General features: G+C 35.8%; 1 protein-coding gene across 4 annotated transcripts in view; it reads left to right on the forward strand.

Annotated features, from left to right (window-relative positions):
* The window catches only part of PIK3C2G (phosphatidylinositol-4-phosphate 3-kinase catalytic subunit type 2 gamma), a gene marked incomplete at its 5' end in the record, with an annotated part of 329467 nt that overhangs the window by 40048 nt on the left and 261776 nt on the right, over positions 1-27643 (forward strand). For 3 of the 4 annotated variants that reach the window (XM_082666092.1, XM_082666091.1, XM_082666093.1), the window contains 5 exons: positions 1208-1271; positions 10851-10973; positions 14989-15022; positions 20580-20778; positions 26548-26670. In XM_082666092.1, the coding sequence (XP_082522218.1) occupies positions 1208-1271; positions 10851-10973; positions 14989-15022; positions 20580-20778; positions 26548-26670 (543 nt within the window). The remainder of the gene's footprint in view (positions 1-1207; positions 1272-10850; positions 10974-14988; positions 15023-20579; positions 20779-26547; positions 26671-27643) is intronic. The other variant, XM_082666094.1, reaches the window with a different exon arrangement.

Raw genomic sequence — 27643 nt, forward strand, 5'->3', positions numbered from 1 at the left:
TTTTTTTTCCCCACTGTGTTGTTGAAGTTTCTTGGGTGGTTTCCTGAGCTCTCCCCAGAGCTGTTTTTGTCCGTGGATAGCTATCCGTTGATCTTTGTTAGGAGAGAGAGGCCAGGATCTCTTATTGCGCCATCTTGGTGACCCCCAGGACTTTGCTTTCTGAAATACAATATGCTACTCTGCCTGCCTTCCTCAGACCACTTTATGATGTGATGAGACCAAGCACTAGAGCGCACAAGCTTTGATTTCAGTGTCCCTCTTCTCTGACTTGACTTCCTCTTAGAAGTTGGGCAAATCACATACCTTCATTGGTTCCTAGGAGTTTTCTATAAAATAGATATAATACCTAATAGAAAGGTGCTGAAGCAGGTGAATTCTTGAGGGTTTTTTCTTTTTAAATTTTAGGATGAGGTTTTATATTAAACTCCTCCAATAGCCAAAATCTTTCACAGTTCCTTTCCAACTCCTCCATGGACTTTTACATATTCTATGCATTTTGTCTAACTAAAGTGGTAACTTAATAAAGACTGAGAAGGCAGCTACTGTAAAATATATTGGTGTGTTTTTAACACTGTGCTTTGTGTTGTATGACTGATTATTCAATTCAATTCAGGAGTTTTCAGGACAAACAGGAAGGGAAAGTTAATAACATTTGGGAAAATAATTTTAAACAGTGAAGCCAAAAGAATCTCTGCTCAACTCACGTCTATTCCACCTAAGTATAGATAAAGCTGAAGCATTAAGAGAAGCTTAGAGACAAAAGCAAAAATACCAGAAAACCCAGAGGTTTGGTGTCAAAGACAACACCATCTATGATAAGTATATGTCATTAATTCTAAAAGCAATTCTCTGAAAAGTTTTGCATATTTCTCAATTTATTTGTCATTATCTGCTTATGAATCCCTTTGCAACTTATATTTTAAATTAAGAGTAGTTTGATATAATGAACAGTCTTTCAGAGGTTTGGTTAAGTTGTCATGGATTTCTCTGGAGTTCTAAAGTTTTCAAATACGTTTGTAGTCTATCAAGTTATACCAAGTTTATAAGGTATCCATCTGAAATGACATTTAAAAGTATGTCAACAGTAATCCTTTTTAAACCATGTTTGCTATAGAAACATGGACAAAGCAGAACTTGTGATAAATGTGCTAAAGTTAATATAAGTTTTCTTACCCAACTTTAAACAAAGTTCTTTTTTTCTTTCCAGACAATGTCTCTCAACAGTAATCAAAAAATATGACTCCCACCTGAAATACCTATTGAAAACCCAGGTATTAACTTTTGTTACTTCTTTAATTAATTCAATAAGATTTTATTAATTTTCTACTCTTTTTTCTAAAGCTTTGCAAGTTTCTGGAGATACAAAAATGAATAAAGCAGGGGGTCTACACTTGAGTGACTTTCATTCTATCATGGCAAAACAGACAAGTAAACAGATGTGTGTAATAAAGTGTCATAGGTACTATGAAAGACCTACGTGTATACAGGACACACAAAATAGGGTTATCAATTTTCCTTCTTTGATCTGAGTATTGAAAAATAACTAAGCCAGCCAGAGAAAGAGCATGGTAAGGAAAGTGGGAAGTAGGGATAACTTTAAGCATACAACAACATGAACAGAGCAGGTAGCAAACAGCCTGGTGTGATTAGGAAACTGTATGTACTTTGGAATGGCTAAAATTAGGGCTCAAGGTGACAGCCTGGAAAAAGACCAGATGAAAGGGACAAGCAGGAACCAAGTTACTAGGGTCTTAAGGACATTTTATGGACAATTTAATGATTTTCTAATTTATCAGATGATGACATAGAGCCATTATGCAGGGCACTAGAATGACAGATGGGTGACTGTAGTACATTTCATTAACCCAAAGAAATGAGGAGGGCATGAACAAAAGCTCTACTATAGGGTAGGACAGGAGGAGACAGATTCATAACAGGTGAAAATCTGTAATTTACATGATTTGGTGAAAAACTGTGAACAATGAAAGAACACAGTGTTTAGAATACCTCCAGATTCCTGGCTGCTGACTGACTGCATGGAGATGTCAATTAACTAAAACAGTGAAGATAGGAGAAGCTAGCTTGGCAGGGAACATAATGGATTCAGTCCAAGACTACTGAGATTTGGCCACCTATTGGGCATCCAAGTTGTAGTCACCATTAAGCAGATCATTTCTTATAGCTTGTTCTTCCAGGGAAGGATCAGTCTTCCACAGATAAAACATTGTATGATTACAGAAAATGAGGTAAGAGAATGTGTTGAAAACAAGACTCCTTTTTCCATTAAATAAAATAACTCTTGATATATATAAAAGGATACAGATCTTAAGTAACTACTCCTAATATTAAAAGACAGTAAAGTGTTCTGAAAATAAATTATATTTCTTGATGTAGATACCAAACTCATACATGAATTCCACATAAATATGTAAAGATATGGTGATGACAAATACACAGCTCATATTCCTTCCCAAACAGTTATCCTCTCACTCTGATTCCATTTTTCTTTCTTGAGCCTGGCCTGAATCTGGAAGTTTAAAATGTGGAATGTGAAAAAAATTCACAATTAAATTAAGTTTCATAAAAGTGTCATAATTACTACTTCTTTGTCATAGTCATTCTTTCTAGCATAAAATTTGAAATTTACCAGGTACCCAGGGCACATTAAGACTTCATTCCTAGATCATTTATATCTCTTGACTAGACACAGATATACTTTTGAGGTTATCATAACTTACTTATGGATGAATTTTAATTATCTAAATGTCTCAGTACTGCTCATGTATCATAGATATCTTTTTACAAACACACAAACACCAATTGTTAAGAATCTGTAACAGTTCTTAATTTCCAAATATAGAAGTTTGATCATACCACTTACATATGAAGCCTCCAATGTTTTCACTTTGAAAGAAACCAATTGTTCCAAAATGACTGAAAAGTTGGCAAAACATCAAAGAAATAATATCTTTATATTATCACTGGCAAATAGTTATTATCACCCACATCTGAATTATTTTATAAATAGGCCACAGTGTCTGCAACTTTCCACATGAACTTCCCCCAAAACAATGAACTTTTTAAATGACATTCTTCCTACGAAGCATCAATAGCTAAATATCTAAGAAATGAGGACAGACTGTGATATTATCAATTCACAATTTTGTACTTTCTATTTGTTTGACAAGGGCATTAAGTAGCATTTCATCAGCCTTGAAAACAGTACCAATTTGAAGAATAATTTTTATATTTCTCAAACATGGATTATTACATGATTTGAAAAAAAGTAACAAGCAGGCTGAATAAATATGCCATGATATTACTGAATAATATGGATAACAATAATTGCTATTAACATATTTTAGACTTATTTCAGATTGGGCATCCTAACTATTATGTTTGTTAAATGGCTGATTTTGTAAGTAACTTACATAAAGCTTTTTCTTTGGGCATTTTCTTCCTCTCTTCTACTCATAATTAATGAATGTCTTCTGTATTCATGCTATATTCTGAATTCATCTCTAACATTTAGGAGAAATTAAGAATAGAAGAAAGAGAAAGAATTTTCCCCTAAGGTATTACTTAATGTTTACTTAGTACAAATTACTGAACTATTTACTCACTGGAATCAACAGAAATCAAAATCAGAACCATGCTCTGAAATTGCTGATGATCTAGTTGGAAAGACAGAATATTCACATAATGCACATAGAGTGGTGTATGTACAGGACAAAGCAACGTAAAACCAGATTTCAATCTAGATGGAAGAATCAGCTTCTGATTCAAAGTTGCTTTTTCCTAGTAGCCTCTAGTGCATTGTCTCCAAAATTTTATTTAAATGCCAAGTAGGACCTTTAGAGACAGTTAGCAATGTCTACCACTGATGACAAACCTACACTAGGATCTAGTAACTGATGAACTAATTGTAAACCAGATGGATCTGGATTGAGAAAAATCTATTCATGCTTCCAAATGTAGTTTGGCTTCATGAAACATCTGCCTGGTGTGAAATGAGCTAAAAGCCTCCAAACCCTTTACCATCAAGCCCATGGCTCAGAGGATGTACCAACTAGATAATCAGAAAAATATAGCACCTCTATTATTCAGGTATAAGTAATTCAATGAGGAAGGCAGAATAATTCTTAACTCACACTTTCCTCTCCTCAAGACCAAAATCCAACAATATTTAGCCTCGAAAGAGAGACCAAAAATTCCATTTATAAGGAGAAAGAAAGGGGGCACATAGGGATCTGATAATATATATTTACTTTTTTAGAACTGAAGCTTTCTTAGTAACAAGCAGATCAATTGTTGGATTTTCAGAAGTTTTGATATCAAACATAATTTAATCAGAGTGGCAGTAAAGACAGAATTTAGGGGCAGAGATTCCAAAGTCAGGTAAACATATTTGCAAACCCTCTGCCACTAGGGAAGCTTTTATTCAGCCATCCTTGAGTTTATATTATTCATCACTAGAGTGAAGATAATAAAATAATGTGATGATTTTTTAAAATTAACTGAACAGTAGATGTAATGTGCTTAATATTATATAGTGGCTGGAAGATAAAAAATGTTCAAGAAAAGATAAGTACAAGTGTTATTTTATTGCTATTAGAGTTGTTATTTTTAACACTATTACTAAAGTATAGGATTTAGAAGAAAAATGTCACAAAACTGATTTGCGTTCACAACAGAATATAAGAGGTCGGAAAGGAGTAAAAAAATCATAAGAAGAAAACAGGGTGAAATGAATTGGTAACAAGGACCAGCTGAAAGGTCACAAAAGGAGAAGTCAAAGACATGAAGGAGAAAAAGTCAGGTTACAAGGGAAATAAAACACCTTTGCAGAACTGGAACCTACCTTAGCAGAAATAAAGGGCAGATTGAAACACTGCCAGACATGAAGAAGAAGAAAACTGAAAGATCTTCAATAAGGAAGATAATCACTAACCAACATAATCTGCATTCCTAGTGAGATACAGAATTAAAGGTTTTTGTCAAAAGAATAACATGATCTGATGATTTAAGATTTGTGCAGTGAATTATATAATATACAAAGAACATACACACATACACACACATACCCATTAAAGAACTAAGTAGACTATCTTATTACACAATAAGTTTGGTACAAAATATTGCCAATATCATAGGATCTGCTTTTACACCACTTCATATCTCTTTTCTTCTACATAAGAGATATCCTTTGGTGAAAAGCCATGTTGTAGCTTTTCTTTGCCATTTAAGCACCAAACTATGCATCCATTATCAATACAGGCACCTCAAAGATATTTCAGATTCAGTTCCACGCCACCACTATAAAGTAAATATGGAAATAAAATGAGTCACATGATTTTTTTGGTTTCCCAGTGCATATAAAAGTTATGTTTACACTATACTGTGGTCTATTAAGTGTGTAATAGAATTATGTCAAAAAAACTCCACAATGTACATACCTTAGTTAAAAAATAATTTATTGCTAAAAAAACGTCAACCATCATCTGAGCCTGCAGTGAGTTGTAATCTTTTTTGCTGATGGAGGAGGCTGCCTTGATGTTGACGGCTGCTGACTGATCAGGGTCGTGGTTGCTGAAGGTTGGAGTGGCAGTGGCAGTTTCTTAAGACAACAATGAAGTCTGCCACATTAATTGATTCTTCCTTTCATGAACGATTTCTCTGTGGCATGCAATGCTGTTTGACAGCATTTTACCCACAGTAGAACTTCTTTCAAAATTGGAGTCAATTCCTCTCAAACCCTACCACTGCTTTATCAACTAAGTTTATTTAATATTCTAAATCCTTCATTGTCATTTCAACAATCTGCACAACATCTTCACCAGGAGTAGATTCCATCTCAAGAAACCACTTTCTTGGCTCATCCATAAGAAGCAACTCCTCATCTGTTCAGGTTTTATCATGAGATTGTAGCAATTTAATCCCACCTTCAGGCTCCACTTCTACTTCTAGTGCTCTGGCTGTTTCCACCACATCTGCCGTTACTTCTTCCACTTAAAGTCTTGAACTCCTCAAAGTCATCCATGAGGGTTGGAATCAACTTCTTGATTCCAACTCCTATGAATGTTGGAATCCTATGAATGTTGATATTTTGACCTTTTCTTTTGAGTCACAAATGTTCCTAAGGGCATCTAGAATGGTGAATCCTTTCCTGAATGTTTTCAATTGACCTTGCCCAGATCCCTCAAAGGAATCACTATCTATGGCAACTATAGCTTACAGAATGCATTTCTTAAATAATAAGACTTAAAAGTCAAAATTACTCCTTGATCCATGGGCTGCAGAATGGATGTTGTATAAGCAGATATGTAAATGACATTAATCTCACTGTACATCTTCATCAGAGCTCTTGACCATATGCATAATATCAATATTTTGAAAGGAATCTCTTTTTCTGAGCAGTAGGTCTCAACGGTGGGCTTAAAATATTCAGTAAACCATGTTATAAATAGATATACTGTCATCCAAGCTTTTTTGTGCCATTTATAGAGCACAGGCAGAGTAGATTTTGCATAATTCCTAAGGGCCCTAGGATTTTCAGCATGGTAAATGAGCACTGGGTTCAACTTAAAGTCACCAACTGCATTAGCCCCAAACGAGAGTCAGCCTGTCCTTTGAAGCTTTGAAACCAGGCATTGACTTCTCCTCTTTAGCCATGAAAGTCCTATGTGGCTTCTTTTTCCAAGAGAAGGCTGTTTTGTCTACATACATTGAAAATCTGTTGTTTAGTGTAGCTACCTTCATTAATTACCTTAACTAGATCTTCTGGATACCTTGCTGCAGCTTCTACATCAGCAATGCTGCTTCATCTTGTACCTTTATGCTATAGAGACAACTTCTTTCCTTAAACTTCATGAACCAAGCTCTGCTAGCTTCAAACTCTTTTTCTGAAACTTCCTCACCTCTCTTAGCTTTCTTAGAATTGAAGAGTTAGGGCCTTGTTCTGGATTAAGCTTTGGCTTAAGGGAATGCTGTGGCTGGTTTGATCTTCTATCCAGACCACTGCAACTTTCTTCATGTCAGCTGTAAGGCTGTTTCGATTTCTTATCATCCCTATGTTCACTGGAGTAGCACTTATAATTTCCTTCAAGCACTTTTCCTTTGCATTTACAACTTGGCTAACTGTTTGGTGCAAGAGACCTATCTTCTGGCGTGTCTCCCCTTCGACATGCTTAATGTCAAATGATATCCTCACTAAGCATAATCATTTCTAGCTTTTGATTTAAGGTGGGAGATATGCAACTCTCCCTTTCACGTGAACACTTAGAGGCTATTATAAGGTTATTAATTGGCGTAATTTCAAAAGTTTTGTGTCTCAGGGAAGAGGGTGGCCCAAGGAGAGGGAGACAGATAGGGGAACAGCCAGTAAGCAGAGCAGGCAAAACAGTATGTATAGATTAAGTTTGCCATCTTATATGGGTGAGGTTCATGGTGCCCCAAAACAATTACAATAGTAACATCAAAGATTACTGATCACAGGGCTTCCCTGGTGGCGCAGTGGTTGAGAGTCCGCCTGCTGATGCAGGGGACACGGGTTCGTGCCCCAGTCCGGAAAGATCCAACATGCCATGGGGCGGCTAGGCCCATGAGCCATGGCCGCTGAGCCTGCCCATCCGGAGCCTGTGCTCAGCCACAGGAGAGGCCACAACAGTGAGAGGCCCGCATACCACAAAAAAAAAAAAAAAAGATTACTGATCACAGGTCACCATAACAAATACAACAATGAAAAGTTTGAAATATTGCAAGAATTACCAAAATGTGACACAGGGACATGAAGTGAGCAAATACTGTTGGAAAAATGGCACCAATAGACTTGCTCAATGCAGGGTTGCCACAAACTTTTCATTTGTAAAAAAATGCAATATCTGCAAAGTGCAATAAAGTGAAACATAATAAAATGAGGTATGCCTGTTTAAGGTTTAGGTTTCCTTTTTAATGTACCTACATGGAATCAAACTATATGTACTTTTTGTGCCCCGTATTTTTCACTCAATATCGTTTTTGTGATCTATCTACATTATTCTATATATGCTTTTGAATTATTTTCATTACTGTACATTACTCAATTAGATTAGCAAACTTCAACTTATCTATTCTACTGTTGATGTACATTCAAGCTAATCTCAGGGGGTTTTCTAGGGTACATAACTAGGGCCATAGACTTACAAGGTAATACCAAACATTTAATTTGGTCATACCCATTTCACAATATATAAGAGTTCCCGTTGCTTTATTTTCTCACCAATGTATGGTATAGTCCAACTTTTAAAAATTTTGCCTACATGAGGTATATGTAATGAGATATTATTTCAGTTTTATTTTGCTGACTACTAATACCTTCATAATTCTTTACTCTTTTTAAACATAACATCAAACTGTATACTTTCTATCTTACTTTCATTATGATGTCATATTTATTAAATCAACTTTCTTGAAGTTTAATTTATATATATAAAATAAAATACACTCATGTAAACTGTATACTTTGACTAGTTTTGAAAATGTATATACATATATAACAACCATGAAAAACAAGATATAAAACATTTCCGTTACAAAAAAAGTGCCCCATTACTTACCTGAAGTAAAAACCCTGCCATCCTAGACATCATGGAACTAAAGATTTACTTTCTCTCAATATGTATTTCTTTTATCTGATCTCCAGTAGAATTTTACTAGAAGTGACAAGTGGTAAGAGTAGAATCCTTGCCTTCTTGCTAAACTTAGAAAGTTAGTCTTTCACTACTGAGTATGATGTTATTTGGAAGTTACATGGTTATGGCATGAAGTCAGTTGATCCTTGCTAGGTTGAAGAAGTTTCCTTCTACTCCTAATTAGCTAAGAGTTTATACCATAACTGGGTGATGAATTTTATCAAATGCTTTTTCTGTATCTATACAGATGGACATATGATTTTTTTCATTTATTCTTCTCAAATTTTAAAAATATCCTTGCATTACTGGCATAAACCACACTTTGTAACAATTTAGAACCCTTTCTACATATTTCTGGCTTCAATTAGCTAATATTTTGTTAAGGATATTTGCATCTGTATTTATGAGACACATCAGTCTATACTTTTCTTATAATGTTGTGGCTTGATTTTAACATTGGAGTAATGCTGGCTTTATAAAATAAGTTGAGAAATATACCCTCTGACTCTGTATTCTGAAATAATTTGAGTAGATTTGGTTTTATTTCTTCCTTAAATATTTGATAAAAATCACCAACGAAACCATCTGTTTGGAGTTTTCCTTATAAGAAGGATTTTATTATAATTTCAATTTCTTTGACATAGAATTATTCAAATTTTAAAGCCATAAATTTGCCTCTAAATTTTAGTGGCATCCCACAAATTCTGATATGTTGGCCATCATCTCTTTAAATATCTCTCTGCCCCATTCTTATCTTTCCAGAACTCCAAATGCATGTATGACTCTGACAGGTATTAGATGGTATGTTCTGGTTTTTATTCCCACTCTTTTTCCCCTTTGGTTTTGGTTAGGATCATTTCTCTTGACCTATCTTCAATTTCACTGATACTTTCCTTAGCTGTGTTCAATCTACTGATGAGTTCATTGAAAGAATTCCCCATCTCTAATACCAAATATATTTTTATATTTCTATGGTTTCCATTTGACTCTTGTAGTTTCCATATCTCTGCTGAAATTCCCCACGTGTTCATGCATGTCGTCCACATTTTCCACTAGATCCTGTAATATGCTAATCATAGTTACTAAAGGTCCTTGTCTGATTGTTCTAACGTCTGGGTTATATATTCTGTTATGCTTTTATTATGTAAAGTTGATAAATCTAGTCAAGATTTGAGCTTTGTGTTTTGTTGTTGCTATCATTATCGTCAGGGCACATCAGGCTTCAAACTCCTCCAGTGATTAGTTACTATTACCTGTACTTATATAGGGGGCCTGCAGTACTAGCGACTTTTTCTCTGTTCCTGCTTCACCCTCAGCTTTCAACAGTCCCTGATTGCCTATGCCGCAGAGAAGATCTCTTGCAATACTTTTTTGTCTCTCCCCTAGCAGTGCTTTGCTCTTGTCTATTATTCAAAATAGACTCATTTTTGTAGTAGAGTAAAGGGAGTTCTGTGGTAATGATCAACCACAGCCTTAGGCAGACTGTTTTTGAGCCTCAAGATTGGAACTTTCTTAGCATTTCTGCCTCAAGAATGGAACTTTCTGGCAGCCAAACTGTCCCTTATATCTGCACTTAGTCTTGTACAGGAGAGAGTTTTCTGCCCCTCCTCCGTGGTTTCTGACTGCTGATTGGTATCCATGTAGGATCCTGGACTCAAGACAGGTCTCCTGCCCCTACCCCAGGAGCAAAAGGTTTCTGCTTCTACCATTCTCTCATCAGCAAAGGATCTTAACCCATGTCCTACCTCTCCCCCAGAAAGGTTTTGCTTTTGCTCCCCTGCTCAAAAAGCAAGAGATTTTTGCCTGGGGTCAGGGTCACAGAGGATTTCTATCTCTTCTAGTATCATCATTTTTTCTAGTATCATAAACCAGCAACTTAGAGCTTTTGCTTCTTATGAGAGAAAGATCTACAGAATGAGATCTTTCATACCTCTCTCCCAGAAAGCTGATCACCTCCTACATACTGCACCTCTTTTGAAATAAACTCCATTTTGAAATCCTCCATTGGAATGACTGTGAATCTGGAATTGACAGAGCTGATGTGTTTTGAAAAACCAACAATATTAATGATACAGATAAAATACATTAAAATATTATGGAGTGAAAGAGAGGTAGTTTAAAGATAAATTAGTGTCCCCTTGATTGCAATAAGTTGTAAGATGTCAATCTTTTCATCTACAGCAAAATCTGGATAATATTATTGACAATGTTAAAAATATATGCATTGTTCTGGGATGCGTGGAGACCAAACAAATTACAGATGCTGTAAATGAACTAAATCTTATTCTTCAGAGAAAAGCAGAGGTAAATACAGTCATTTATTACACAGTAATTATTTTAAACCTATGTTCAATAATTAATTAAGGAGAGTGAAAGACTTTTGACTAACTAGCATATATGTGGTGTGTGAGTGTGTGTGGGTACATGTACATTTCAATCATTTGCGGGTAATGGAAACTTAATTCTATTATACCAAAAGGATTTAGTTAAATTAAAAGGAAATTTCTTATACCTTTGAAGTGTAACTACAATATAACCTTCAAGTGAGACTGAAATCAACTCTACAATCCTACCTAGATGAATATGCTTATATAATAATATTCACAGGCAAGCGTTTGTATAGTCTATTAATGGCTCTCATGCACACCAGAGTATGCAGATGTAAGCACCCATGCTTGCATGGACAAGCACATATGCAGGAAAGAAGAGATCAGTTCACGTGGTATTCTTTGCTGAATCTTCAAGGCACACTGCTTCTATGATCTCACATTCTGTGATGATTTCCTGGTTTTTCAGTTTAAAAAATGAGTACTATGTGATTGGTTTTTTAAATCTCAGAAATATGATGTAGATTACGTGTGATTATTGCCCAAGAAAAAGATTAGGACATCTGGTTACAACAAATCATTCAATCTTGTTATTAGTTTAGCACGTGATAAAGCCAAAAGATATGATGCTGCTGATAATAATAACTAATACTTGATAGTGCATTGCAATAATAGTTTCATTTACGTATTACTTAATTTCACTTCATTTTTATTTTATTTCAATTCATCCTCACAGCAATACCTTGAAGTTGGTATTTTAAAGTTCATTTTAGAATTAAAATCTGATGCTTAGAGTGCTTGTGTACAGAGGATTAATAAGTGGCAAAACAGAGATTTGAATCCAGGCCTCTATACACACTCCAGTACATATGAAACTTCATGAGAGAGTGATTGCATTCATTCATTATCTGGATGGATAGGAAAAGCAGAGATTATATTACCTTGAATGTGTCAGCCTTGAAATTTCAAAAAGATATATTTAGAAAGTAGACAATTATACTAATATATATAAATCGCCATGCTTATTTTTTCAAATAGATGACTGATAAAAATCAGTAATTTCTTAATGTTGGACTTCCTATGTCTTATTATAATTAGAATTGTGGGTTTTTGCGATTAGATGTAATAATGAATATAGAAATTTAATTACCTTATTTGCATTACATGAACAGTGATAGTGATAACTAAGAAGCAAAAGAGTTATACCACCAAAAGATTTTCCAACACTTGAAGTTAAGCCAGGATACCAAGGTAGTGAGAATTAACTTTCAACAAGGCATTCGTTTCTCTTAGATTATCACATTTTGGAGATATTACAAATACGTAGAGCTGATAATAAAACACAAAGAGCATAGGGTCACACAAAGATGATTTGAATTCAAGATCTACAACTTTCTAGATGAATATCCTTTGGAAAATTAATTCATTTCTCTAAGTTTCAGTTTTCCTCATCTCTAAAACAAAAAAGAAAACAGAATTTGAAGGGTTCTTGTGATATTAGAAATAATATTAATAAAGGGGGCCAGATGATAGTGCATCTTGAATGAGAATCATCATTATTATTACTGGAAGTTGTAGGGATGATGCTGGTGGTAGTTTTTTAGACTCCTCCTCATGAGGACAAGATGAAAGTTTTAACTCACACAAGCACCACTTAGGACCCTCCTATCTCAGGGCCATTGGTTACAGCCAGCTTCACAACAAATATGAGCCTTTGCTAGAGTAGGAGACCAGCTGTATAAATGTGCACACATGTCTTTCCATCTGTTAAGACCACTTGGTTGTTCTTCAATTTTTATGTCCTGCTCTTGGTGAATCAGTAGAAACAAACTGATCAAAGAAGGAGGAAAATCTAATTTTAGGATGAAGCACTTCAAATGCTGTTAAACTAGTACTAGCTATAAAAAGCTTTACCTTTAAACATTCATTTTCTGAAACTCCCTAAAAGAATGAAAATGACAATTTTCTCAGAAATATCAAACTTTCAATATATCTGAAGCCAAAAGAATCCTTCAAGGAGAAACTAAGTATTGATATTTCCTAGGAAAGCTATGAACAATTATAATTATCAAGAGAAGCTCATATTCACACTGCACATTTCTTATATACTTATGAGCAGTAAATTGTATATGATTATTCATGCATAGAAATGAAGAAAAAAGTTGACAATTAATAGTTTTATTCCATATATGTCAATGGCCAAAGTAAATAGTTCAATATCTCCAAATAAATGTCTACTCCAGATTCTACTTATTTTGAGGACACTTTAAAAGTTCACATATCTCACATCATTCAGATTTTTTCTCCATCCATTTTTCCATCCTACCTTAACTATAGGCCCACCTATACAAGAAAATTGGCACAAATAATAAGTACCTTTTACAGAATTTGTTCATTAACCAACTGTGGCTAATAATGCCAAAGTCGTTCAATCTATCCACCCACCATAAACCTAAGATTAAAGAAATACTGAGAAATATGTCTTCTGCCAACAAACTCAAAATTCAGAAGCTTTCCTTTTTTCTTAGCTGCATTTTTTGGTAAGAGACTATTTCCAGCCATACGTGGAAGTAATTAAGTATTTATTAAATGTAAGTTTTGGCAAAATGAAAAATTGTATCACAAATGCAGTTGTACTCTGTCTACTGCATGCTCCCACTCAGCACTGTAAACAATTTTCCATCCTTCAGAATTATATTCCAGAAGCTCACATATTTCCATTAAATACACAATAAATGAACTACAAAATAAAAAATACGGTCTTACGCATTGTGCTGTAGGTGGATGTCATGGTGATCTTAAAATACTAGTTTACATTTCTGAATAAACTGAATTCTAGTTAAGTCATGCTGACATGTTTAATAGTCTCACCCACATGGCTGGGGTAAAGATCTTATGTGTAGTTGTTAAACCCAGTGGTTGAAACTATGCTCAGATGAAATATTTTACCTAAGAGAAATGCTTCTGAAAAGGTTCATGTGAATGATGCTTTTAAGTGAAAAGTTGTATGTAAATTTAATTACATTCTAAACACTACAGAAGTGTTTTCTCTCTAAAAGGAATACTGTAGCAAGTTCTTTGTTACAGGAAAATGATTATTCCCTAGTTTATTTGTTTGAAATCCAGCTTTTCATTAATTGGATTTCCTTAAAAGCAAACTTGTCAAAGCAAAATATTAAAAAAATTTAGTGTCAATTAAAATGGATCTTATTAGAAAACTGAATTTGCTTTTGGACTGAAACGTCATTTCTAATGAACCTGTGAATCACCTACCTTATACAGTTTTCATGATAATAAAGTTATAACCAGTAAATACTAAACCACTAAAGTAATTCCAGGCCTACAATAGAGATAAACATAAACAAACAAGCAAACAAATAAAACCACCAAGCTAATGTATATGAACTTAAATGACAACAAAAATTTCAGACAGTATTTTTTTAAAATTCAGGATATGATCTCAAGTGTTTGACTATCATTTTTTTAACCCTAAAAAGTAAAGGAAACTATATAGTGAATCTGTATGATTTTGCACCCTTCCATCCAGCCTTCTTTCTGTGCTGCCCAAAGCTTGTATCTGAAGTGACAGCTAAAATAAGAACTGAACGCACTAAACAAAGAGAATTACAAATCTTTTATATTAAAAGTTTAGTCACTGCTGTGGAAGGGGGATTGAGTTTAGGCTATATCTGTAGAACTGTTCTAATAATAGTAAAAAAAAGGCTGAGCTTATGCTAAAGATTTCTTTTTTTTTTTTCTGAATCAAATAACCTAGATTGCTGATTACAACAGTCAGAAGGCTTTTCTTTCATTTTACAATTTAGATTTCCTCTGTTTAGTAAGCAACATTGATATATGACACCAATAAATACATTTTCTTTTTATCATGCCAGAGAAATTTCTGTATGTAGACTTTGTATATTATTGGTTTGGTTTCCTAAATTTGTTTTCTGAATAACAAGTGTATCTTTGGACCTGTTTTTCTTTTTCAGAATTTTCATCAAAATTCAGAAACTTCAGCAAAAGGTAAAACATACATGCATACTAAACAAATTATAAAACCAAAAATAATTTATATTTTTCAATTTTTCTCCAAATATTATAACACACACCAAAAGAATACTTTTGAGGGAAAAAATGCTTTGTTAAAACTTTATTTACTGATGGAAGTGATTATTCTGCAAGTGAATAAAAATCCACACTCCCTAAACTTTTGGCCTGAGGTTTTTTAAAAATAGGGAAAGTCAAGAGAGCTATAAAAATTAAAGGAATACTGAAAATATCCTTACAACAATTCCAAGAAACGATAAAATTTTATTTAGCTAATTATATCTTGAAGAGAAGTCAGAAATGCCAGCAGATGTCTTTCTTCAAAGTCACAAATTTCAAATTTAAATTCAAGTTCTATTTGAAAGACCAATTTAACATAACAGGTAGGAGGATTGGTTCTGGAATAATTAGTATTCACAGAAGCTCTGAGCCTACAAAACTGCAAGCCACAGGAGGACTTTTCCTCTGTAGAAAAGAGCAGATTGTGACAGTGTGGTGTAGAGGAATCAGGCAGAACTGGTTTTGAATCCCCACTCTGCCCACTTTTTGACTCTGATCATAAAGAAGTAAACTTTTTGATCCTCAGTCTTCCTAATATGCATAAAAGATAGGATACTATGTAAAGTGCAGGGTGTGGTCAGGGTTGTTCTTGTTTGCACAGGCAGATGGTATTTGGCTTATGAACACTTATGAGTATCTTTAAGGAAATGGTCTGACTCACAGATGTTCAACTAACACCCCTGGATTCAAAGGTGACAGTGAAGCACAAATGATAACCCCAATCTGCCCTCCACACCCTTAGTGGTTTTCAGTAGAAAGTTATGTACAGAGCGATAGCCCCTCAACTCTATTCCCACCACTCAAAACAAGACATTCAATTACATGGGAAGAACTCCCCCACTTCACATCATAGAGGAAAATGAGACAGCAAAGGATATGGGACAAAAAAATCTGTGCTAATGCAAAAATCTAGGCATTCATAAAACTCCAGAACACCACAGAATAAGGGGAGAGATAGACACCCCCTAACAATGTTTCTAACACAGAGTCCAAGTGAAAGTGCGGAGTGAACAAGCTGGAGGTATGCCTATATGAAACTGGCTCTTTCTTCCTTTCTATTAGGAATGCTGGAATAAAATCCCCTCATCCCATGTTCCTCAGGGGTTGGGATATGAGATCTCACAAAACTGCACAGAAATGTTCCCAGGGACTTATATTCTATGCTAAGTCATCACAGAGAAGGAATTAATTCTATGGATTAAAAATTCCCATCCACAGCTCTCATATGCTTTTGATAAATCAGAATTCTCATTCTGCAAGATAAATATATTTTTTTCTAATATTTTATTATGTAGAAGCACCTTACAGCAGTTTATGGAGCAGAAAGAAAGAGTTTGCTGAAATGACAGCAAAATGAAATGAACATTTGCCAGCATATACATGCAGTTGCTTTCTATTCGGGTACTCTGAAATAAAATTCTAGAACACTCTTTACACAAAATGTTGATCCAACAATAAGCCACTATTATTGATGATTCTTATACTTAATATTCTTATTGATTAACCTCAATATACCTTGAAGCTGACAGGTTTGATCATACCTGTGCTCTACACCAGTGGTGAACAAATCTGGCACGCTGCCTGTTCGTGTGAACAAAGTTTTTTTTGGAACATGAAAAAACCCCCAGATTTTAATGCAGACCATGTCTGCAAGGAAAGTACAGCCTTCATTGGACACAAGAAGCATTGGACATAGGATGTGACAAACAGTAACGCTATAGAGACCATTTTCCTTTCAAATGTACACTAGAATAAAGTCATGTACTCTTACCACTTCATTTCCAAAAAAACCAAAACAGATTCTAATTAATGCATTTTAATTGCCTATATATTGTCATTGTTTCTTTATTTCCTGATAACTATAACTCTTTTCTCATTGCAAAATCAGGTGTGATAATTATTATTTCTCCATATTTCACCACCAAGCCCAGTACTTTGAGTCCTTAATACATTTCTGATGATATCTGAAATGCATTTTTCACCCAGAATACCGGAAGTAAAGCATAATGCATAAGCACACATCCCTACACTACCGCAAAGACGCAAATTATAACCTAAAATTGTATTTCAGCACAAAAAGTAAGAGTAGAGTTTGAGTAATTAACCAAATAATTAAGATTCTCCAAAATGTGTGCTGGAGCTTGAATTAATGAGATCTCTCACTCAAGTTTATGATTTGCGTATTCATTTGCACAAGATTGGGAATTATTAACGAGAAGTTGGTGCTTCCTGCTTCAGAGTACCAACAGCACAATCTGGGGACTGGAGAAACAAGATGTTTCTATAAATTTATAATTCTCTGCCTCCTGTTGTTCAGGAGAATCCCTGTTGGTTGGCCTCCAGAGTTTGAGGAGGCCTCTTTAAAGACTATTTTTATGCTGCTTTACTCTTCTGTTTCATTAATTGCTACTGCTGATTTCTCAGAGAATTTTAATTACAGCTCTTTCACTCTGCTTGTCACTTCAGGCTGTTTCAACAAAGGACACAATTTTAGAAATACAGCAAATAAGGAAAATTTGGCCATCTCATGAATTTTGTACAAATTTATAATAACTGTGTTGAACAACAAAACATGTTTAATTAGGGGCAGAGCTACTGAGGGACAGGATGTGGGAAGAAGCTCCATGATGAAGCTGGCCTCTTTCCTGAGTATCCAAACGCCTGGGCACTGGAACACTGCAGACTGTTGGAGGAAACATAAAGCTCTTCCTGCTATTTTCTTTTCAAACCAACTAGGAACCAAAAAGCAATTTATGCTTGTAAACTACTTACGAGAAAGTGCACGTGTTTGGAAAAACAGCAGTACTGTGTGATTTGACACTGAACATGACTACGCCAAATCTGTGACCTGTTCCGTTCCTAATCTTAATGGACATTTCTGTTTCTATAACTTAAAATATGAAAACCTTTAAATATGGTACAGTGAATAAACACATTATGTGAATTAAAAAAAAAACAGATCTTAGGAACATAAGTTTTAAGGATGTGCTTACTTGTTCTCTCAACGTCTCCTCAGCTTCCCAGGGTTCGGCCACCTCGCTCTCGTGGGCTGTGGCCCCGGCGGGGCTCGGAGCTGCACGTGGCCCAGCCTCCCGCGGGGTTGGAAGCGGGGCTGGGCGGTGGAGCCCCGCCCCGGGCCTGGCCTCGAGGGCCCCACCTGGGAGAGGTGAGCACCACTAGCCTTGCTCAACCTGTGGAAGAAGAGCCTGCAATCTGGAGAAGAAGAACTGGTGTTCAGGCTGGACCACTACAAAGCCAAGGCCACGCGGCACGTCTTCCTCATCAGACACTCCCAGTACCACGCGAACGCCTCCCTGGAAAGAACCGCCCTTTGACCCCCCGAGTCGTGAACCGGAAGTACTAACTGGCCTGGGACTCACCAAGCTCGGAGTTGAAGTTTAATAAAATCGTCCGTCCGTCTGTGACCAGCGCTATAGAAACCTCCAACAGCATCAGCTAACACCTGCCAGGCGTCTGGAAATTCAGCACAGCCCTGCTGGGGGGAAGGCGGCCCGTTGAAGCCGACCCGCCCGGGTCTCGCGGGAAACGGAGGCTGTGCGGAATCACGAGACTGAGCTCGGATGCAGGCCGACTTCTGGAGCTGCCTCCATTGGCGGACGACGAGCATCTTCAGCCGCTACACCTTGAGCGGGCGCGGCCGTTCCCTCCACAGGCGGGCCCCGCGCATCCCTCCGCCTCGGCCGCATCACCCACCCGGCGGTACCGCCCGAAGGCCGAGGAGCTGTGCGGACGCTCGGGGACACGGCCTTCAGGCCTCCGGACCGAAGGCGGACCCTCTGAGGGCCGCCTCGAGGGGCCGCTCTCCTCCTCAGCCCTGCGCCCAGCTACCTGCGTGGGAGCCGGCGATGACACGGTTTCTCCCTTCTGACTTCCCCGCATGGGTTGTACTGCCGTTTCGTTTCATTTCTCCAGGACAAGGCGTCGGAAAAGTAGAAATATCTAAAATTCGGCATATCAGTACATATTTCTGGCCCAGGATGGAAAAGGGAACGTCAGGTCGTATCTTTGGCAGGGTTTTCTGCGTCACTCTCATCTAACAAGACGCACCTGTGGGGTTTAAGGAGGCCCTTTTGGGGGGATTGGACGAGGCCTGATGTATCAAGGGGTCTTGGTCATGACCACAGGAGCCTTGCGACCCCCGACCCTCGAGACTTCGTCAGCAAAGACAGGCACGGGTGACTCAGGAGCAAGAGGGCGCCAGAGCTTCCATTCATGACACTTCACTTTATACATTCACCTAAGACCCTTTGTCACTTAAATATGTGTCAAAGATTTTCCTCTTCTAGGTTAAAAAAAATAATTTTAAAACATAATTTTTATATTTGAGATTATTCATTTAACTTCTAAAACATTATAGTTGAATATTAAAAATAATTTCAAGTCGTGAGCATTATTATGATTATCGGCCTTCACTCATTCACTACTGCATACAAAATACCAGCAGTGAGTGTTATTCACTGGCCCCATTAAGAGTCTGACAGTGAATCCTACCCAGGATGACGTTCGTCATCCTCATAACCTTCTCCATTGTCATGGCGCCATCTTTCCTGCTTTGGATCAGAGTCCACCAGTTCTGCCTGGTCCATTTCATCAGCCTCTTCTGCTTCCTTCCCCTCAGAGAGGAGTTTTTCCAGCAAAGCGTCTATTGGGAGAAAGAACACCATTCTCAGAAAAATTTACCTTAAATTCGATGATTAAGGGACACTTTTCATGTGCTCTACAGTAAATTGGCATGCCTTCATTTAGCAGACGCTTGGAAACTCCTGGCCTCTGTACTTAAACAATTTTATTCATTTTTTTTTTTCCTTCATGACAAGTCACTTCTGGGAATAATCAATAGACTCCCTTTAAATAACTAATGGTAAAACTCAAGTAAGCCTTTGATTTTGAAGAAATGTAGTAAATATCATAAATCTTTCACTTTAAACTTATTTCAGATCCCAGCCATGTACTAATACCATTCTCTTTTTATAGCAGCACAATGTATATGATTAGTGTTCAGTTAATGGCAAACATCATAGCATAATCAAACTTATTATGATTAATTCTTTAGATGGAGTTTGTTTAAAGTACTTATAAGCCATGTAGATAACATGTACCTTGTCTGAAAATTAATTCTGAACAATAATAATCTAAAACAAAAATATTGCAAATTACAGTTGATCAGAATGCCAAATTAATAACCCAAAACTCTGATTTGTGATTAAAGGTTGTGCTTCCCAAATTTCTGCAACTAAAGATATGAAAGCTTATTAACTATCTATACTACTAGCAACTAACCCAGGCTGCATACAGAGGTACAGATGGCTAATTGGCTTCAGTTGGTAGAGGGTCATTTAAAATAAATTTTCTTTAAATTTTGTTATAAAAATTTTCAAAGCTGTAACAGATGGTTTTATGATAAATATTGCCCTTCACAGATGACCTGACTTCTATCCCTTTCCCCACCTAGGTTTGATAGAAAGAGTGACAACTGAACTATCTACCTCCATCTACCACCTAATTGATATCTATTGCAGCAGCTTTTATGCAGATTTCCAGCCTCTAAATGCACCTGTGCATAGTGTTTCCTGCGTAAATCTGGGGCTCCATTCCCACCTTAGCTTCACAGTGTATGCAGCCCACAATATTCCAGAGACCTGGGTGCACAGGTAAGTAATGATGAGGTTTTTGCAAAAGGGTTAATTAATTTTGTGTAGCTTCTAATTGAGTATAATTTGCCTTGTTCTTATTTGCAGGAGCAAACATTTTATTTTGAAATTTAATCAGCATGGATTTATCCATATTCTTAAAATCATTTACAACTTTATTTCCAGTGCACATTCCTTTTCCCTCAAGTCTTCTCCCATTCTCCATATTAAAAATAACTGCATGTTGTCCATGTATCATTATGGAAACAGAAAATGCTCATCCTACTTAGTGATTGCCCTAAATTTTTCATTTTTTATGTTTGAGTTTAAATGACTAATGCCAATTAACACAGAGCAAGATAGCACACACACATACAGGGTGATGGGGAGTATTTAAAAATAGAAAAAAAGTCACTTTGATTCCTATCAAGTTGTGAGCAGTAAATATTTTGTGAGATTAGTACATTGATAAAGTGGGAATTAGCCAAGAGTTATTTGAGTTACAATAGAAATTAACCACATTTATGCATGGAACATTGCCAGATTTTAGGTTGACTCTGTTATATAGTATTTTCTTGAATAACATAATTAGAGTAATATTATAATAATTTTTTAAAATTCCTTATGGATTAAATCTATAAGAAAATACTGATTAAATCAATTAAAGTTGATAAGAGAATAGTAATTTTCTAATGGATTTATTGTACCCACTGCATTTAGCATCTCAAAGAAAGGCTAAAAGAAACAATTTTAGAAAAAAGAGAAATAATTTTTATCTTGGAGTGTATTTTTGCAAATAACAACTGTACAAATATTTATAGAGTTAATTATAAAGGAAATTTTACCTTCATATGTAAAAAACAAAAACTCTATCATCTCTCTGTCTCACATATGCATTTCTTTAAAACCCATGGGAAAATTGTCTTATGCTTTTTCTTAATTTTATGAAGAATTTTAAGAGGCTGATGTATAATCTAACAAATTGCCACTCTAATGAATGTTCTCATAATTTTTAAATCATTACTATATCCTTATTAATTTTAATTCACATGGAAAAACTATGTAGCCAGATAAATACAGATAAAGCTATATGCATAGAGCATGTATTCAGTATTTATATATGGTGGGAAATTTAGTTCTGTTTATTTTTTCTATTCTCTTTTTTTTATTTCACATAATCTTTATTATTTTCTTTCTTTTAGCTTTGGGCTGAGTTTGTTCTTCTCTTTCTAGTTCTTTGAGTGTAAATTTAGATTATTGTGATCTTTTTTTTAATTTTTAATTCTTTTTTAATTTTGTTTTAAATTTTATTCTTTTTTTAAAAAATTTTTATTGAAGTATAGTTGATTTACAATGGTTTGTTAGTTTCTGCTCTACAGCAAAGTGAATGAATTATACATATACGTATATCCACTCTTTTTTAGATTATTTTCCCATATAGGTCATTACAGAGTATTGACAAGAGTTCCCTGTGCTATACAGTAGGTCCTTATTAGTTATCTATTTTATATATAGTACTGTGTATATGCCAATCTCAATCTCCCAACTTATCCCTCCCCTGCCAAGCTTTCCCCCCTGGTAACCATAAGTTTGTTTTCTACATCTGTGGCTCTATTTCTGTTTTGTAAATAAGTTCATTTGTACCATTTTTTTAGATTCCACATATAAGCGATATCATATGATATTTGTCTTTCTCTGTCTCACTTACTTCACTCAGTATGATAATCTCTAAATCCATCCATGTTGCTGCTAATGGCATTATTTCGTTCTTTTTTATGGCTGAGTAATATTCATTGTATATATGTACCACATCTTCTTTATCCATTCATCTGTCAAGGGACATTTAGGTTGCTTCCATGTCCTGGCTATTGTAAATAGTGCTGCAGTGAACATTGGGGGTGCATGTATCTTTTCAAATTATGGTTTTGTCTGGATATATGCCCAGGAGTGGGATTACAGGATAATATGGTAGCTCTATTTTTAATTTTTTAAGGAACTTCCATACTGTTCTCCATAGTGGCTGTGCCAATTTACATTCCCAACAATATTCCCTTTTCTCCACACCCTCTCCAGCACTTATTGTTTGTAGATTTTTTGGTGATGGCCATTCTGATTGGTGTGAGGTGATACCTCATTGTAGTTTTGATTTGATCTTTCTTCTTTTAATGTAGGCATTTATTGCTTTAAACTTCTTTTTTTAGTACTGCTTTTGCTATATCTCCTAAGTTTTGGTATGGTGTGTGTTAATTTTCATGTCTCAAGATATTTTCTAATTTCCTTTTTGATTTCTGTTTGACCCATTAGTTGTTCAAAATTATTCATTTACTTATTCATCTCACTTATGTGGAATCTAAAAAACAAAACAAAACAAAATGAAAACAGACTCTCAGAGAACAAGTGGTTGCCAGAAGGGAGGGGTGGGGATGGGGGTGAAATAGGTGAGGGGGTTAAGTGGCATAAGCCTCCAATTATATAATAAATAAGTCACTGAGATATAATATACAGCATAAGGAATATGATCAATAACATTGTAATAACTTTTTTTACCCATACAGATGGTTACTCAACTTATCATGGTCATCATTTCATAATGTATGCAAATATCAGATCATTATATATTACACCTGTAACTAACATAATATTGTACGACTATATTTCAATAAAATAAAAAAGAGAAACTAAAAAGTGTTAATTCCCATTAATTTGAGAATTTTCCAATTTTATTTCTGCTACTGATTTCTACTTTTATTTTATTTTATTTGTTCAGAAAATATACTTGGCATGATTTCAATTTTCTCACATTTGTTAAGACTTGTTTTGTGACCTATTTTGTGATCCATGTGCACTTGAGAAGAATGTGTATTGCCCTAAGCTTGGGTGGACTGTTGTATAAATATTTGTTAGGTTCATTTGGGCTATAGTATTATTCAAGCCCTCTGTTTCTTTATTGGGCTTCTGTCTGTTTGTTCTATTCATTATAACCAATATTGAGATCCTCTGTTATTATTGTGTTGTTGTCTATTTCTCCTTTTCATTCTGTCAATGTTTGCTTAATATATTTGCTTCAATTTGGGGTGCATGTATATTTACAACTGTTGTATCCTCTTGATGAGTTGACCCCTTTATCATTATATAATGTCCTTGTCAGTTGTGACAGTTTTAACTTAAAGTCTATTTTGTCTTATATAAGTATGGCCACTGCTGCTCTCTTTTGATTACCATTTACATAGAATATCTTTTTCCTTTCACTTTCAGGGATGTCCTTAAATCTAAAGTACATCTCTTGTAGACAGCGTATGGTTGTATCTTGTTTTCTAATTCATTCAGTTATGCTATGTCTTCTGATTATAGAATTTAATGTATATTTAATGTAATTAATGATAGGGAAGGACTTTCTATTTTCATTTTTTCATTGTTTTCTATCTTGTAGCATTTTTGTCCCTCTTTTCCTCTCTTGCCATTTCCCTTTGTGTTCTTTTGAGTTTTTGTAACGGCATACTTCAATTTCTTTCTTATTTTCTTTTGTTTATCTTCTATAGGTAGGTGTTTTCTTTGTGGTGACGATGGGCCTCACATAAAACATCTTATATTTAAAACACTGTTTTAAGCTGATAACAACTTCAATCAGATACAAAAACTCTACTCTTTTCTTCTCCCCTCACCACACTTTATGTTACTGATATCACAAATGGCATCTTCTTATATTTTATATATTTTTATTATTAAAGTTTTTCCATACTTTGTCCATTATAGTCTATCCAGAGTTAAAACTTGTTCATGTACCACCATTACAGTCTTACAGTATTCTGTATTTGTCTGTATATTTTTCTTTACCAGTAAGCTTTTATACTTTCATATGCTTTCGTGTTGCTGTCTAGCATCTTTTCATTTCAACTTGAAGGACTCCCTTTAGCATTTCATGTAAGTCAGGTCTAGTGCTGATGAACTCCCTCAGCTTTTTACCTGAGGAAGTATTTATTTTTCCTTCATTTTTGAAGGACTGCTTTGCCAGATATAATTATATTTTTTTCTTTCAGAACTTTGAATATATCATTTCCACTCCATCTGGCCTTTAAGGTTTCTGCTGAGAAATCTGCTGAAAAACTGATGAGATCTCTTTTATGTGACAGATCACTTTTCTCTTGCTGCTTTCAAAATTCTCTCTCTGTCTTTGACTTTTGATGTTTGATTTTAATGTGTTTTAGTGTGGTCTTCTTTGGGCTCATCCTAGTTTGGTCTGTTGGGCTTCTTGAAACTGAGTGTCCGTTTCCTTACTGACAATTTACAAGTTTTCAGCCGTTATTTCTTCATATCAGCTTTCTGCCTCTTTCAGTTGTTTCCTCCTGGGACTCATATAATGTGTATATTTGTCCTGTGTGTCCCATAAGTCCCTTAGACTTTCTTCACTCTTCTTCATTTTTTTTCTTTTTGTTTCCCTAACTGAATAATTTCAAATACCTATCTTTGAGCTCACTGATTTTTTTCTTCTGCTTAATCAAGTCTGCCCTTGAACCTCTCTACTGATTTTTTTTTCAATTCAGTTATTGTATTCTTCAGCTCTAAAATTTCTGTGTGGTTCTTTTTAATATGTTTATCTCTTTCTTGATGTTCTCATTTTGTTATATATAAAATTCTTTGTCAGGTGGTTCATATACTTCCATTTCTTTAAGATTAGTTTCTGGAGATTTATTTTGTTCCTTTGCTTGGGCCATGTTTTCCTCTTTCTTCGTATACCTTGTTTTACTTTGTATTGGGATTTGAGCATTTGAAAAACAGAGCTACCTCTCCCAGTCTTTATGGAGTGGTTTCATATAGGGGAAGAATGTTACCAATCAGTCCAGCTAGAGATTTGCGGGGCCTTTCAAATATTTTCTGTAGATGCATATTCCCTGGGCTTCTGTGATGCACACTACACTTTCCCTGCTCCCCTCTCTTCCTGCCAATGCAGAGACCATCAAGCTGCATCAACCTCTGTCTGTTGCCCCACATATCCTCTGGAGTGGCAGCAAGCCTCCCAGCTCTTCTTTGTTCTCCTAAATCCATGGTCCCCAGGCATTTAGAGTATATCATACCCTGTCAGCATTCTGAGAGAGAAACCAGTCCCTCAGGCAGCACCCCCCAAAAAAGCTGCAACATTGGAATCACAATCCAAATCTTTCCCAAGGGAGAAGCTGGGAGTTGGGGGTTTTCTCCTATTCATTTTGCACTGAGCTGGGGGGAAGTGGTGAGTGAGTTTGTGCTAGTTCAAACCATTGCCTTTGTTCTCAGAGTCCTCCAAACTGGCAGCCATTCCTATTCTGCATTTAGATTCAGAAAGAGAGAAACCCGTCCCTTGGATAGACCCCTAAAAAGTCTGAATGTTAGGCATATGTTCTAGTCTTCTCTTTCCCAGCGAAGGGAGAAGCTGGGAGCTGGGAGTTTCCTCCTGATCCCACTCTGCTGTGAGGAGGAGCTCTGCAAAATGAGTGCCATGAATTTTCCTGCTGATTTTTATGTGGCCGGTTTTGCACTTGCCTGTGGTGCAAGAGCCTTTTAACATGTTTCTGGATTTCTCGCAAAGGAAATTGAATTGGTGTCTCCGGGGGGGAAGGAGGGTCTAGGGCTTCTTATTCTGCAATCTTGCTGAAGTCACCAAACATAAATTCTTAGTAATTTTTAAAGTACACTCTATACAAGCAAATAGCACTTTATCATTTCATTTGACTTTTAACTATAAAAATAATTGACCCATATAGAAAACTGGTTCCTTTATAGTGTTCAGCTTATTGAATCAATGTTGTTTCTTTTTAGGTATAAAGCATTTTCTTTTTCCTGTTGGCTTACATATGCTGGAAAGAAACTGTGCCAAGTGAGAAACTGCAGAAATATTCCAGTCAAAAAATTGTTTTTTTTCTTGGTCAACTGGAATGAAACGTAAGTTTAATCTTTATTCTGGCAGGATCATTTGTCTAATAAAGATCAGGGGTTTTTTCACCCTTTTCTTAAGTGAAGGGTATGATTTTTTTAAAATATTGTCAGTTGATTTGATTCAGTGATGTGATAAATATGCTAGGTATAATAGATAACTGATTTCAATTCAGCAGATTAAAGGTCCATTTAAAAATCTAGATAAGTGTCCAATCTACGTGTGTTGAACTGCTCAAAGAGGGAAATTGGGAAAGGGAGAATTATTAATCATTCACAGACTGTGGATAAAAGGAATACCCTCTACTTGGGGTTAGAGGGAGGTAGATTCCAGATATAACAAAGAAGAAAGAAATCACCTAATAACATATGTAGTCTCCATTTTTCCCCAAAAGCCAGTTATAAATTTCTTTAAACAATCAAGTTTTTGAACAGTAATTATCTATGCATTGTGTAAACTGTCACCTAATTTGGGGTAAGCAACTCCTACTTCATAATTTTATAGAGATTTATTAAATGAAGAAGGAAGAGTACCTTCTTGACACTATCCATGCCTTCCTCTTCTTCTCTGCCTCCCACCTCAAGCCTTTGCTTTACTCAGAATCTCAGGGGGCTCCTAGGCTCCATCTATGGTTTTTATATGGTTACCATTGCTTTTCCTTGCTATTCCCATGACACTGCTCTGCTGTCCTTTCTCTGGGGTCTCCACTGATCCGCTGAGAACCAGTTTTCTTCCCACCACAAGTAGAAGCAAACTCCCCAGGCTACTATCCATCAGCCATTTCAGAAGATCAGGCTTTCTTAGGAGATAATTTGACTCCCAATATTGTACTGTCCTATTGATATGTATGAGCCAAAACTTCTGGGACTCTGAAGATGGTGTTAGAATAGTACCATCTATCCCACTCTTAGTGTTACCACAATCAGTGGAGACTGAGTCCTGAGGCATAACATGTGTTCCTCAATTCTTACGTACTCCAAA

Source organism: Grampus griseus (assembly GCF_964374135.1).
Source record: "Grampus griseus genome assembly, chromosome: 11".
Classification (NCBI taxonomy): Eukaryota; Metazoa; Chordata; class Mammalia; order Artiodactyla; family Delphinidae; genus Grampus; species Grampus griseus.